Source organism: Berghia stephanieae, chromosome 4 (assembly GCF_034508935.2).
Source record: "Berghia stephanieae isolate SIO BIC M18660-M18661 chromosome 4, UCSD_Bste_1.3, whole genome shotgun sequence".
Lineage (NCBI taxonomy): Eukaryota > Metazoa > Mollusca > Gastropoda > Nudibranchia > Aeolidiidae > Berghia > Berghia stephanieae.
This window is the reverse complement of record NC_088363.1, coordinates 8,033,897-8,050,113: the sequence shown is the minus strand read 5'-3', so window position 1 is coordinate 8,050,113 and position 16,217 is coordinate 8,033,897. Positions and strand designations below refer to the sequence as shown.

The window sequence follows — 16,217 nt, the reverse complement described above, 5'->3', positions numbered from 1 at the left end:
ATCGCTTCCAAAGTTGACAAGAGTTGAAATTAAGTATAATAATTACCTTCATAAAAAAATTCAATTAAAATATTTCATCAATATGTAGAAAAATGTTTGATTTAATTATTTTTTTTATGAGAACTGATTTTCCATAAAAATTGACATCTTGACTAAAATTGTCAATATCTCCGTTCAAAGATTTTCACCATGCGACTGATTATCTCAAGGACGCCCACATATGGGATCAATAATTGTCGTCGTCTAGGAATTCCATGAAGGAATACAGACAGTCTGTCAAACAAATGTCTGATGCCAACAGGAATCACTCATGTTGTCAACAGTGAGCAAATTGGGGTTTAATAACCAAAGGGAAAAAAATGAATAAAGCAGGGCTCGAACCCTTTACTGTCCTGGTCACAGTGTAATGCCTTAACCTCTCTGCCACCTCGAACCCTAATTTACACAAATTTACAATCTTGATTGAAATGAATATTGCTACGTTGATTGATAAAGAGTAGTTTGATATCTCTTCCCCAGTGGAGTTTGGAATGTGCCTCATGTCTCATCTGTTCTGTTGGTTCAAGGACAGCTACTGCCTCAACTGAAAAATGCCTATTCATATAACCCTCTATACGATGCAGATATGTCTTTTTGCCAAATGGCCAGGAAGAGGGTAAGAACCATTGTTTATGTTAGTCCATGACAGACGCTTTTTGAAATAATATTCAGATCAATTTAACCTCTAACGTTTATGCAAATTTCACCACTAACATTTATGCAAATTTCACCACCAATGTTTATGCAAATTTCACCCAGGTGATTAAAAGATGAATATCGGTAGAATGATTCTTCAAAGTACTTTGTGATAGACTAGTGTCCTATCCAAAGGATAGCAATCAATTGCTATTGTCCATTTCACGGTATAGAAACTGGGATAAACTCAGGCTCCTAGGGCCCATTGGCTCTGAAGGAATACTTCTGCTTCAGGTATGTAGCCTATTCAAAGGTACCCCCATCCCCTTCCATTAGCCTTGACCTAACACAAATGACCCAAAACGCATACGATGATTTTCATTTTTTTTTTTTACCGTCTGGTTGCCTGTAATAATTTTATTCTTTAATCTTTTTTTTTTCTCTTGATTTTCAGACTAAGGTATTGTACATTTTCCCCTCAATCTAAATCTAAAGTGATTAAAAACTAGCAATAAAAAAAATGAAAAGAAAAGAGAAATCCCTTCATTCCATCCTTACCTTTTAACCTGATTTTCAATGAGGATTTTTTTTTTTTTCTCTTATCAAAATTTTTAGAGCTCGGTTGATTATTATTTTTTGTCATGTACAATACAGAACATGAAGCCATCGTCATAAGAGCCATCGTATGAGCTTTGTGGTTTTCTTGTAACACAGGTTTTCACATTAAAGAATAAATATTTTACACGATGATTAGAATAACAATAAATTAGTAATTATATTTTCTTTCTCTATGAGTAATTGAAGACAGTTACCTTTTCTTGTGATGTACCTGGGTGGGTTCTTTTGACTTCCAATGGTGGGAATGAGCTCACTTGCTGTCTTTTATTCCCCTATATTATATCTGTTTTCTGAGTTGTTTTCCATCTTTGTCTTGGAATGAGATCCTTTGCTTTTAATTGCAAATCTAGAAGTTTTTGAATCACTGACCATCTCATTCAGTTTTCAAATAATTTTCAACACACTATTTAGCGGTGTCAGTGTCAAGCTATTTATTTTCTTCCTTTTTAATGGCGCTGAAATGAGCTAAATGTGTCACAAGCGCCGTAAAACCCTTAAAACAAACAAAAATAGCTAGCAGTGCATATTCCAAGTAAAAAAATATTTATTACAAAAGTCCATCCTCTTACCAGCCAACATACTAGCTACCGATTTTCCTTTTGACTGAAATTTAATCACAACCCTATTTTCTTCAATGAAAACAAAGCTTTTTTATCATTTATTCCCAAACTGTTGTGTTTTAAAATCTTATTTTATTATTCCCTATTGACAATAACCAGTCCATTCTTACACCTGTTTATTCTTGATTCTCACATTCTGGGTGGGTTTTTTTTTTTTTACCTTCCATCGTGGTTAGGGAGGTCACTTAACTGTGCCTTCTATCCCTCTATATCTGTTTTCCATTTTGTTTTCTGTCTTTGTCTTGGAAGATTACTTAGTTTTGTCCTGACCTCGGCCGGAGTCCTTGGCTGTGAGGGAATCAGTCAAATGTAATGTTATAATATTTTTTCCTTATCAATTATCTCTCTGTTATGTACTGTGTTGGGTCCTATGCTCGTGTCTGGATGGGATATATAGGTGATGTCAAATCAATATCTTTGCAAAATTCTTTAGCTAGAATTACGAAAAATTGCCCAATTGTCATATATTAACCCAGACGTCCATTCAAACTTTAGTCTCTTCTCTTTTTTTTTTTTTTTTCTTGACTTGACTAGACCCTATAGGGAATGAGATTAGCGGAAGAGTAGCGTCCCTTGATTGGACGTCACCTTACAGAGAAAACGTCAATTTGGTTTTGAAGTGTCTCAAGCCGCTTTCACTGGAAGCGAGGACGAGAGACGCATACGCACAACCAACATGACGTTCTCTCTCTAATAACTTTTCTGCCGGTGACGTCACAGACTATGGGTGACGTCCAATCAAGGGACACTACTCTTCCGCTAATCTCATTCCCTATTGTAATTCATTACTTTTTAATCTGCCTGATCATCGTTTCAAGAAACTACAGCTTTTACAAAAACCAAGCCGCACTAATTGTTTTAAAGAAAAATAAAAGAGAACACATAGCCACAATGTTTTATGAACTCCACTGGTTGCCTCGTTAAAGTTAAAGCTAGAAATAATTATAAAATTGCAATGCTATTTTTTAACTTTGAAAACGATTACTCACCTTTTAATCTGAATTAATGATTATATCCCATCTTGTAATTTATGATCGTGTGATCAGCATTTTTTGCGTACCACAAAAAGGTGGAACACAAAATTAAAAGACAGAACCTTATATTGCGCAGCTCCAACAGTGTGGAATTCTCTGCCATTTAATCTGCTCTCTAGCATTACTGATTCTGAAGCAGTATTTTTGAAGAATATTAAAAAGTAATCTCTTTTATTTAAATGGTATGTAAAAAGAACCATTTGAGCATTTATTTATTTCTTTATGTATTTATTTATATAAAAAAGTAAAGTTGAAAAAGAATAGATAAGCAATTTTCATAATATGCTACAAGTTTAATTAAATTATTTTTGTTGTGTCACCTCATAGAACATATTTACCCTAATTTACATCTTTAAAAAATAATTCCGTATTCTCATCTTTTAAATGTTGTTGATAACATGATAGAGTAATTTAAAAAAAGAATTAATGATGTATATCACATGCCATGTATATTGTGCATTTAGAGCTATATTGTATGGGAGATGGGAAGGCACTATATAAATCTAGCATTGGTAGCTAGGTCTGAAAATTGTGGCAGAAAGTACTTTAGGATAGACTAGCATCCTATCTTAAGAATAGCAAGCAATTGCTGTTGTCCATTTTACGCTATAGAAACTGGGATAAGCTCCGGCTCATGGGCATAATGGCTCTGAAGGACTATTACTACTCCTGATAAATGGCATTTATAGTGTAGTCGGAATGCATCTGCTGATTTACTTTGGTTTCTTTTAGGATATCAATCGAAACTCTTTTGTAGGAGGAAAGTGAGTTTTCAGACTTTTACACTTGATTTCTGCTTTCAAGATCTTTCTACAGAGAGGATGTACTGAATATTTCTCTGTTGTCATCTGTTTTGTTTTTTTTGTAATGTATTTATGTCTTCATTGTTGTTTTTTGTTGTTAGCTGAAGAAGCATACTGTGTCTTCTATCCCCTTATATCTATTTTCCAACATGCTTTCGTCTTTGTCTTGGAATGAGATTACTTTGCCCTGTTCGGAGTCCTAGCTGGGAGGGAAACAGTCAAATGCATAGTTACTGTTTTGGGAGATTATATTTTTTTCCTTGTAAATTATCTCTCTGTTATGTATTATTATTTTTATTTTTAATGTATAATGTAAGCATTTGAGTGTATTCCTCTTTGTTGGATTTTGTGGTTGTGTCCGGATGAGACTTATGGGTGATCTCAAACTAAGTACTTTGATGGTAAGCTCTTGGAATCTGCATCTGATCCCTATTTGTTCCCAGTTCCCCTTTGTCTTTCTTTCTCTTGGGTGCTTTAATTGTAATTCTAGAACTTTTTACTGTCCCATTTTCTTCCTTTTTACAGGCGCTGATATAACCTAAATGTGTTGCAAGCGCCGTAAAACCCTTAAAAACAACAACAAACAATTAGCTGAAGAAGGGTTTTGATTCTGAAACGTTCCTTGCTTGGTATTTAGTTCTTTTTTTGAAGCTGTTATATTCATTTTTGTTTATTACTTTCTAGGTATCGACATAGTAATTGTTTGGTCATCAATAATGGAAAGTTGTCAATCCGTTTTTCATTTCGACATAGTAATTGTTTGGTCATCAATAATGGAAAGTTGTCAATCCGTTTTTCATATCGACATAGTAATTGTTTGGTCATCAATAATGGAAAGTTGTCAATCCGTTTTTCATATCGACATAGTAATTGTTTGGTCATCAATAATGGAAAGTTGTCAATCCGTTTTTCATATCGACATAGTAATTGTTTGGTCATCAATAATGGAAAGTTGTCAATCCGTTTTTCATATCGACATAGTAATTGTTTGGTCATCAATAATGGAAAGTTGTCAATCCGTTTTTCATATCGACATAGTAATTGTTTGGTCATCAATAATGGAAAGTTGTCAATCCGTTTTTCATATCGACATAGTAATTGTTTGGTCATCAATAATGGAAAGTTGTCAATCCGTTTTTCATATCGACATAGTAATTGTTTGGTCATCAATAATGGAAAGTTGTCAATCCGTTTTTCATATCGACATAGTAATTGTTTGGTCATCAATAATGGAAAGTTGTCAATCCGTTTTTCATATCGACATAGTAATTGTTTGGTCATCAATAATGGAAAGTTGTCAATCCGTTTTTCATATCGACATAGTAATTGTTTGGTCATCAATAATGGAAAGTTGTCAATCCGTTTTTCATATCGACATAGTAATTGTTTGGTCATCAATAATGGAAAGTTGTCAATCCGTTTTTCATTTCAGAACATGTTTCTGTACGTCACCAACCGGGACTCGTGGGGCCACCTGGTATTTTACGACTACTTTGAGACGAACCATCTCCACAATGAACTGTTTGACATTTTCAACAACCCACTGGTAAGTCAGACATTTTAAAACTTTGGTAGAAATTAAGACTAAGTACATTGGTGGTGTGCTCTTGGAATCTACATCTGATCCCTATTTGTTCCCAGTTCCCCTTTGTCTTACTTTCTTTTGGCTGCTTTAATTGTAATTCTAGAACTTTTTACTTCCCCATTTTCTTCCTTTTTACTGGCGCTGATATAACCTAAATGTGTTGGAAGCGCTGTAAAACCCTTAAAAACAAACAAAACATAAGGCAAATTATGTGAATTATGAGAAAAGGACCTTCCACTAAATCTGGAGGTCAAGTGATAATCGATGTACGTACAGTGCAATCTCTTGATAACAACACCATGAATACTGACATTCCCTGAATAGCAACAGGTGGCACTGGTCCCGATATTTTTTTCCCCATATATTGTTTGCAACAAAAACCTACACATGACGACATTGATTTTTAGTCAAAATATTGTTTAGCGACACTGATTTAATGATAATGATAATGATAATCGGCAATTGAAAACAACACTTGATAAAGTGTATTCTAGTTTCTTTTTCCAACCAATGTGTTGGCCTTCTCAGTCCATATGGCTAATAACAACACAGCTGTACTCAATCCAGTGCCAAGCCTGGATAAACTACCGAGGAGAAAATTTTGTTCAAGCACTATTTCCAATCAAAACAATGAAAATACAAGACAAGAAAGAATTACAACATAACTTGTAAGCCCTTTGACATTAGGGGTGATAAACTTTTTAACGGCGTTGGTTGGTGACGTGTCTAATTATTATCAGTGGTTTGTATTTTACATCAACATCTAGTCCCGCCCTCATTTTTTGCCATCTCGGAAACCCCGAAATAATGGTAGCCCTGGATAACAACAGGGTGATTTCCCAGTTCGAACTATGTTGTTATTCAGGGTTGGTTACTGTATATCTTACATATCTAGTGTAATGGATTACACCCCTTGATTTATTGCCATCTCGGAAACCCCGAAATAATGATAGCCCTGGATAACAACATGATAATTTCCCAGTTCGAACTATGTTGTTATTCAGGGTTGGTTACTCTGTATATATTACATATCTAGTGTAATGAATTACACCCCTTGATTTATTGCCATCTCGGAAACCCCGAAATAATGGTAGCCCTGGATAACAACAGGGTGATTTCCCAGTTCGAACTATGTTGTTATTCAGGGTTGGTTACTGTATATCTTACATATCTAGTGTAATGGATTACACCCCTTGATTTATTGTTATTTATATATACAGGGTGATACAATAAATTGCTGACGTATAATGAATGCTATGTTGTTTCAGGACCTACATTACGGTAGCTTAAAAACTCTCCCAAGTAGGGCATTATCTATACAGGGTAGCTCCCAGTGGAATGTTCTCAGTTTATCTAAATCTAATCATCTAGATATATTTATTCATGCATTTATTTTATTTTTTTATTGTTCGTATTTATTTATTATTTTTATTTATTTATTTATTTATTTATTTATTTAGGCATTTGTTTAATTTATCATCAAAATGTAAATGTTAAAAAAACCCAATCCATTACAGGACTGGGAGAACAGATACATTCATAAAGATTATAAAGCAGAGTTGCAGAAGGATTCTGGATTTGAACAGGTAAAGTATTATATAAATGACAATTTGTATTATTCTGGAATCTGGTCAACTATTTCCATACTTTTATCTATTATGATCTTCTTTTCGGGTGGGGGGGGGGGGGGTCTATATGGATGGATGAGTTACCTCCCATGAATGGATGAGTTACTTTCCATGAATAGATGAGTAAACTCCCATGAATAGATGAGGTACCTGTCATGAATGGGGAATAAGATTTAAAGAAAGTTGTATTCAGAGCTAAAGTCTGATTAACCTGGGTTTCTCCTGGTTTTTGCAGCATTCAACTAACAGGAGCAATTGCTTGCTACACATCTCTACTGTACCTGGGATTATCACAATCCTTTTGCTTTCGAGGTGAGAGCTCCACCACTGAGCCATCAGGACTCCCGATTAAAAAAAACAAAAAAAAAAAAACAACAACAACAAAAACTTATGCTTTTATATTGCACAATATCGCTTTACCAGGAGGCCCAAGCCAACAGCAACACTTAACATGTAGGATGAGACATGACACTTGTTAGGCGATAAAACATTTTTTTTCCAATAGAGTCAAAGCAGTCAACGGCCATGTACTCATTTTATACCTGTTACGTAAGAGAAAGTGAGTAAAGAGCCTTTTCCAAGGACTCAACAATGCACTGATGATAAGTGGGATTCAAACCTCGACCTTCTAGCTGAAGGCAAGTGTCATTCCACAAGACCCCATAGATAAGAGTTCAGTAACATAAAAAAAGGCCTGTACCATTTCCTCTACCTGTTTACAGTGGAGTGTTTATAATAAGCTGATTTTTTAATTTATTTCCTCCGCTTCCATCTTTTGCCTTTTTGCTCTGTCCAATATGTCCACGCTGTGGACAAGAACCCGAAACGGCAGAGCATCTAGTCGAAAGGTGTGTTGTGACGATGCTACCAGGCGGGTTCGCGACGGTGCACGAATGCGGACCGGACTTTGCTGATTAGGTCGATCGTCATAACATAATAGTGTGAACCATAAGAAGCTGCTGCTGCCTTTTTGCTTTCTCCAAGCAATAATAACCAGAAATGAGGCAAGTAGAGAATGACAAAAGAGAATACACATTTTGGCAGAGATGGGAATTGAACCTAGGACCCGACTGACACCGTGACACCCTGCCTGGCTGTGAGAAGGTCATTTTGCAATTAACTCCATCCACCACTCCAAAACAAGTGGACTTAAACGTTCCATCTGTCTTGAGTTTGTCTTCTCGCAATCCCTCAATGGGACGGGGACATACACTCCTCGAAACTAGGTGAGAAGTTGCCAGGCTACTCCCCAGTAAGAGGAGACACTGGGTGGTAGCGAATCGGCTTCAATCAAGAACCTGCCTAATGGCAAAATCGCTTCTTCATCAGTGGGAACTTTCAATCTGTCCAACATGTACCCGATGAAGGAAAGAACCGGAAATCTCAGAGCATCTAGTTGAATGGTGTGTTGTGGCGAAGCTTCTGAGTGGGTTTGCGACGGTGCACAAGTGTGATAAGGAATTTTATGATTGGGTCGATCGTCATAACATAGCAGTGTGAGTACGTTTAGAATTTGCTGCCAGATCGAACAAACCCCACCACTCAATGTGTGGACAGGGGGGATCAGAAAAATATATCGACTTCACACAGGTTTAATCTTTGTCCCTTTACATGTGAAGCAAGTGCTCTATTGGGACTCTCTCTGTGTAAGGTGAACAAGTCAGCAAAGAAGATATGAACTCTTTTCCTGAAGCATCTATGTGGTCTTGTGGTATGACACTCGCTTTTGGATTGGAAGGTCCTGGGTTTGAGCCTCGCTCGACGCATTGTTGAGTCCTTGAAAAAGGCTCTTTACTCACATTCTCTCAACTGTTCTCGGGTCCAAAATGAGTAACTGGCCGTTAACAGCATTGTCTCTGTCAGAAAAAAATTATAATATTGCCTAACAGGTGTCATGTCTCGTTCTACATGTTTCGTGTTGCTGTCGACCAGGGACCTTTTGTAAAGCGTTTTGAGTACGTTTAGTGGATATAGTGCTTATAAAGGCTCAAGTTTTGAGGGTTCTTTTGAAGGCCCACTCACTGTCTTGAGACTATGTCACTACTTCTGCATCATTACTCCCCCCCCCCCCCCCTCTCACCCCTTGATAATGTAATGTATGTTTTGTTTTTGTTTCCCACCCGATTTATTTCCAGCCTTGTCCAGATGTTTACTGGTTCCCGATGGTCACCGACACATTTTGCGATGAATTTGTGGCAGAATTTGAAAACTATGGCCAGTGGTCAGGAGGCAAAAACACAGTAAGGGATTTTATTGTTTAGCTTAATGTTCATTCACATTTAATATTGAAGTAACAAATGAGGTGACTGGCAATGGTGTAAGTTAAAAAATCAAAAAGGTGTGTTTGTAACAGGGCTGGCAAAGGCAAAGGAGAAAGAAAAATACAAGGAAAAAAACAACCTGCCTTGACTAGGGATCGAACCTCAGACGATTACCGGTCAGACTTGCAAGCATTTAATCGGGTGGTCTGAAGTTCAATCCTCAGTCCTGGCAGGCTGATTTAGTGGGATGATTTTTTCTTGTATTTTCATATATCTGCCTTGCTGGTACTGTTTGATCCACACCTTTCTTAGAAATTCAGTGTGGAGGATTTTGACAGAACTTTCTTGGTCAACTTGTCATTATGATTTATCAATGCAATGGCTGGAAACAAAAAATGGCGTGTCAAAGATCAATGGTTCTTGATTTAACTCTCGCTGTTCCATAAATAGAAAAACTTGCCACCTTTTAGTCTGTAGAATACAGACTGTAACAGTAGAAATTTGAGTCATGCCATGGAATATGAAGTACCAAAAATAGGTATTGTAGAATACAGACTGTAACAGCATACCTGCCGAATCTTACGAATTTTTCGTAATGAAGTACCAAAATGTAATCATTTTTTTATTTTGTTCATGTTTGTTCCTCTTATCCCAGGATCCCCGTCTTGCCAGCGGATATGAAAATGTTCCCACAGTGGACATCCACATGAACCAGGTTGGACTGGAGAGACAATGGCTTCACTTCCTGCAAACTTACGTCAGACCATTACAAGAGAAAGTATTTCTTGGCTATAATCACAATGTAAGTTATGCCAACCATAATAATAATTAATCTTTCATGAAAGTGATATAAAGCTGCAAGAAGCTTTGGACTGTAAAAAGTAATGAACAAAAAAGAATATAACAGCTTCAAAAAAGAACAAAATACCAAACTTGGAATGTTTTGGTTCAAAACCCTTCTTCAGCCAACAAAAAAGCCCATTGAAAACATAAATACCATTACTAAAAAACCAGATCGACTGCTGTTATATATTCATTTTTATTCATATTTTTTAAATCTTTCATGACGTCATGTTTATGTTTTTTGTTTCTTTTGATATTTTTTTGTTTTCACGTCTACAAATATGAAATGGCTCACATCCTTTTACTTTATCTAAGACACTTGCATGGATTGGAACCCTCAACCATCCGTTGTTCACAGGGAAGCGGTTGAAAGCGGTTTCGCGAATTTTCGTGGCCTTTAAAAAAAAATTTTTAATGTTTTTTTAAATTTTAAATATCGTTTTTTTTTTCTTTTCTTCCGAAGATTAAATGGCGACATTATTATGGTTAGAAAGGAGCTCATTTACGATGAATGAGTAGAGATGTGTAGATAATATTAATATGGGGCAGTGAATGGTTACTTTTTTAGGATTGGCGGGGCCTTTGAAATTAACGTTGCTTAGTTTGTTTAATGTATTTCTTCTGCACAGTAATCCCTCTATCTACTCTGCACTCTCTTGTTTAAGATATGTATTGTACAATAATCTTTACTAAATTGCTTATATTGAAATGCTAATTTATAAAGAGTAACATTTTTATGTACCTTACTTCAAAATTCAGTTTCCTTAGTGATTTCTGAAATTCAGTCCGTGTCCAAGAGACACCCCGTTTGGTTGGAGCGGATTCTTTCAAACCTCCCTGGCAGCCCTGGTCTTCTAACCCATTTATCTTTCTGTCCCTTCCATCTTGCTTTCCATTCTTGCCCTAGCTTTGGCTGGGATCCTTAGATGGCTGAAGAGGTCACTATTGCAATGTCTTCTATCCCCCCCTTCTCTGTTTTCTCTTTCCACGTTGCTGTCGTCTTTGTTCAAGATTGACATTGCTTTTTGTTTTTATTTTTCATGGTCCTGGCAGGGATCCTAAGCTGAGAGGGAGGCAGTTGAATATATTTTCGTTTTGAATCTATACTTTGTAAACAAATGAGTGTGCTTGTGCCTGGGTGGGACTTTTAGGTCATGTCCAAATTGGCACATGGATAGATTGCTTAGGGAATCTTCTATAGATAGAATGCGCTGGGCCAAGGAGTTCACAACATTGCCATCGGGAAGTATAATGGACCAACACACAAACTCTGTGTAACCATGAACTTTTATAGTCTCGTTAATACAGTTTAGTGAGAACAACTCACAAACGCGGATGGCAAAAACAATAACAAAGGCCTGAGTGACGTCATCTGCATACTATCTATAGAGTAAATTGCCAATTTGGAAAAGACTCATCTAAGACTTTGATAAATTATCATCTTTTTCTACCCCCCCCCCCCCCTCCTCCCTTCCTTAACTAGCCGGCCCATGCCATCATGAACTTTATTGTTCGTTACAAGCCAGACGAGCAGCCCAAACTCCGACCACACCACGACGCATCCACCTATACCATCAACATTGCCCTCAACAGAGCTGGTATCGACTTCGAAGGCGGTGGTTGCCGTTTTGTGCGTTACAACTGCAGTGTGACGGCCACAAGGAAGGGCTGGATGATGATGCACCCTGGGAGATTGACTCATCTTCATGAAGGGCTAAGGACCACGAAAGGAACTCGCTACATCATGATCTCTTTTGTTGACCCATAAGTTTTCTAACATCATGTCATTTGTTGACAGGGGAATTTTATAGTGTCATTTGTTGACAATGGAGTTTTATAGTGTCATTTGTTGACAATGGAATTTTATAGTGTCATTTGTTGACAGTGGAATTTTAAAGTATCATTTGTTAACAATGGAATTTTATAGTGTCTTTTTTCAACAATGGAATTAAAAAGTGTCATTAGTTGACAATGGAATTTTATTTTTCTCAATAAGAGATAAGTCTTTTTGGCCAGGAAAATGGTTAATTCTTTCTTAAAATTTTCAGTTGAGTTTAAATAAACCCTTACATTGTTACAAGTTGTGTGAAGGCAATTATAATATTGGATTCAATATAGATGGACTTAACACTAGCGATGACATTTTGCCAATTTAATTCAAAGGTCCTCAACACCGACTGTACAGTTTTACCTACCCTTTTACTACAAAAGGCAGTTTTACTAAGCAGTTTTATAGAAATGTGTAACAGTAAGAAAGATACTTGAGTATTCAAAAGTAATTATTTTAAAACAATTCCTTTTTTTTAAATGATAACGTGATGTGAAATTGATTCACACCCAGAGGTTTTCAAAACATCGGATGAATATCTGTGTAAACAAACAGAACAGGAATATATTCAGTCCAAGTGCCTTTCTGTAGTTTTCCACTTATTTGTGACGTCTTTCAATTGCAGTATTTTGTATCAATCAGTGCTGATGGCTTTCCTCCGATCCACGGAAATCCGCAATTTTTGAGTCAAAAGGAGGACAAAAAAATTACACCCCCCCCCCCCCCACACACACACACCTATCAATGTAATGGCAGTCAGAGAGTTGTTATGTTGTGGAACATACAGGTGCAGTTTTCCACATTCTAGAAGTTAAGCTAGAGAATCAATGATAGTTAATCATCTCAGTTGCTCTAATGCAGTAAATATGAGCTTTATGGGCAATTGTTCAAAATGTTCCTCAATTTTCACTTTTGGTCACCATCAGCACGGATCTGTGGCATGACGCGTTTCTATTGCAGTTTAAGTTTATCGTCATCTTTCATAATTGCTGTCCAATGCTGTTGACAGGGTCGTACTTCATCCTTTTGAGTGTAAGATTGCTCTATTTTGTGAAGACTGAAAACTTTGAATGTGTGATGAAATTGCAGCCATTTGCCATATCAATATCAATCGGATGCTTGGTGTGTGTGTAGTTTTGGCATTGTATTTTTAAGAGAAGAATGGCTCCTGTTATTTAATGTATGAATCTCATGACTGTGACCTGTTGGATTGTGGGATACAGGAACAGCTCTCTAATTACTATTATTATTATTATTATTATTATTATTATTATTATTATTATTATTATTATTATTATTATTATTATTATTATTACTATCATCTTCAACATTAATGGCATCATTTTGGTTGTTTTTATTGGTTTCAGATTAAGTGGTAACCGTATCGAAAAGTTTGACCAAATATCTACAACCTAATACATCAAGTCATCTGTATTTCATCTGTATATAGCCGTCTATATTAGTAGTTGGGTGTTTTTTAATATCTGTTTTTGTCCAAAGTATTGATTTAGTGCTTGTGTGAATTGAAATCAAAGTCTGAGTAGATTAGAACTTGTAAGAACATATCAAATGTGATGCCAAACAGAGAGAAAGGAAAGGAACTTTGAGTGAACGGATTGAATGATTTATAACTTACAGACTTTTACAACATTTTATATTTTGAGATGATTTAAAATCCAATGATTGTCATACTATGGGACAGTAACTAAAACTTGCAGGTGGATTTGAAACAGTTTTTAGGGCGGAGGAAGACTTTTGAAGCTGGGTGGACCAATTGAATTTGGAGGTGTAGCCATACGCTACTACTACTACTACTACTACTACTACTAATGCTACTACTACTACTACTACTACTACTACTACTACTACTACTACTATACTACTACTACTACTACTACTACTACTACTATACTACTACTACTACTACTACTACTACTACTACTACTAACTACTACTACTACTACTACTACTACTACTATTACTATTACTATTACTACTACTTCTACTATTACTGCTACTACTACTATTACTACTACTACTACTACTATTACTACTACTATACTACTACTACTACTACTACTACTACTACTACTACTACTACTACTATTACTACTACTTCTACTATTACTGCTACGACTACTATTACTACTACTACTACTACTACTACTACTACTACTACTACTACTACTACTACTACTACTACTACTACTACTACTACTACTACTACTACTACTACTACTACTACTACTACTACTACTACTACTACTACTATTACTACTACTTACTACTATACTCTACTACTACTATATACTACTACTACTACTACTACTACTACTACTACTACTACTACTATACTACTACTACTACTACTACTACTACTACTACTACTACTACTACTACTACTACTACTACTACTACTACTACTACTACTACTACTACTACTACTACTACTACTACTACTACTCTACTACTACTACTACTACTACTACTACATACTACTACTACTACTACTACTACTACTACTACTACTACTACTACTCTACTACTACTACTATTACTACTACTTCTACTATACTACTACTACTACTACTACTACTACTACTACTACTACTACTACTACTACTACTACTACTACTACTACTACTATTACTACTACTTCTACTACTACTACTACTACTACTACTACTACTACTACTACTACTACTACTACTACTACTACTACTACACATCTTTTCTGTTGTACTCTGGAAAAACACGTTTTTAAAATTTTGGCCAGAAAACTCATCCATCAACTTCCAATCAATATGACCCTCATCTTGACAGAATCTCCCAAAACTGGGACTTAACTTGAAATCCCAAATTATAGAGTTTTTGCCGAGATGAGAAGCATTTTAATTGATCAATATTTGAAGTACGAACTTTCTGGCCCAAATTTTTTGTCCATAGCACAGAAGCATTGCCAATGTCTATATAAAAGACTGTTCAAATAATCACCACTCATTTTATATCATCAAATATTTCTTACATGTAGTTGGTTTTTTTATTTTTTATCTTGACCTCTGAGTCTTCCACATTTTACCCGTTTGTAGACGGCAGTCTTAGGTTTATTTTAAATCAAAAGGTATATATCTTGTACACTTTAAACCATTTTATACTGTTATACTCACTGCTATACATCTTAAAATCGTACTTAAATTTAACCAGATCACACCTATTTATTTGTCATTCATTGATGGGAGGCTTTCATACCTGCCTATTATTACCAATAAAAATTGTAAAATTACGAAATGTTGGCTCAAACTTCACAACTTCAGGAGCATTTCTAAGTCATTAAATCCTATTAAAAAATGAATGTTGTTGCCGGACTACATACTTCTAAGGATTTTGAAGTGTTATTTGATCATTGTGGTTGTAAATAGTTGATTTATAAAGTTAACTTATAGTGACTACTATTTCTATCTCCTAAACATTATGAATTCTTAAATATTCCACTAGGCAGGTCTGGAGTTAACTCACTCTTCACATCGGTTGTCACAAAAATAGTTTTACTACTTGATTAGAGTCGCACAGATTTCAGTGTTTTCGATTCTTACATATCGTGGACTCAACATGCTTGGGAAGTGACGTCCAACAAGGATCTATCTGCCTTGTAGAAGAAGGAAAAAGAGGATGGTGGGAAATGATCTTGTGACAGAATCAAATATGTTCTCTTTGTTGATGTGGCTGTGTGACTGTGTGTGTATATAACCATTGCATTATATCAAGGGTCAGCGAATCAAACCTCTGAAGTCCCGATTTTCACTTTCAGCGTGTTCACCATGTTTTATTTGATTTTGGGCAGATCAGACCTCTGATTACAATTGATCCGCCGGTTTGATCCGCCGATTGTGAAAATCAGGACTTCAGAGGTTTGATCCACCGATTGTGAAAATCGGGACTTCAGAGGTTTGATACGCCAACTGTCGATATATAGATATATATTTTACATACAATTTAAACTTTGGTGCTAAGGAGGAACTCTGTGTAACACAACGTACAAGATGTTTTCAACCATATGAAATTTCTGAATTAAAAATTTATCATTTGATTTTGTAACCTTAGACTTGTGTGTTGATGCAATGGGGTCCACATGGGTGAAAGGGGGAGATGGGGGTGGCTATGGTGTACAGTTGGTTTGGTCTTTGACAATAGATTTATTCAACAAGATATTCAACGAGATGGCTCTGTTTTCATCTGGCACTTCTCCATACCCTATCTTTCTCATTATTATTGATGCAAGTGCCTGATCCACACTTTTTTTCTGAATTTTCTGGGCATAGTGG

General features: G+C 36.0%; 1 protein-coding gene across 3 annotated transcripts in view; it reads left to right on the top strand.

Annotated features, from left to right (window-relative positions):
• LOC144969973 (procollagen-lysine,2-oxoglutarate 5-dioxygenase 1-like) overlaps positions 1–12,046 on the top strand; it is a 29,333-nt gene extending 17,287 nt beyond the window's left edge. For all 3 annotated transcript variants that reach the window (XM_078909089.1, XM_078909091.1, XM_078909090.1), the window contains exons 15-20: positions 520–655; positions 5,183–5,296; positions 6,853–6,921; positions 9,099–9,203; positions 9,880–10,026; positions 11,551–12,046. In XM_078909089.1, the coding sequence (XP_078765215.1) occupies positions 520–655; positions 5,183–5,296; positions 6,853–6,921; positions 9,099–9,203; positions 9,880–10,026; positions 11,551–11,835 (856 nt within the window). In that variant the 3' untranslated portion in view covers positions 11,836–12,046. The remainder of the gene's footprint in view (positions 1–519; positions 656–5,182; positions 5,297–6,852; positions 6,922–9,098; positions 9,204–9,879; positions 10,027–11,550) is intronic.
• The last annotated feature ends 4,171 nt before the right edge of the window (positions 12,047–16,217 follow it).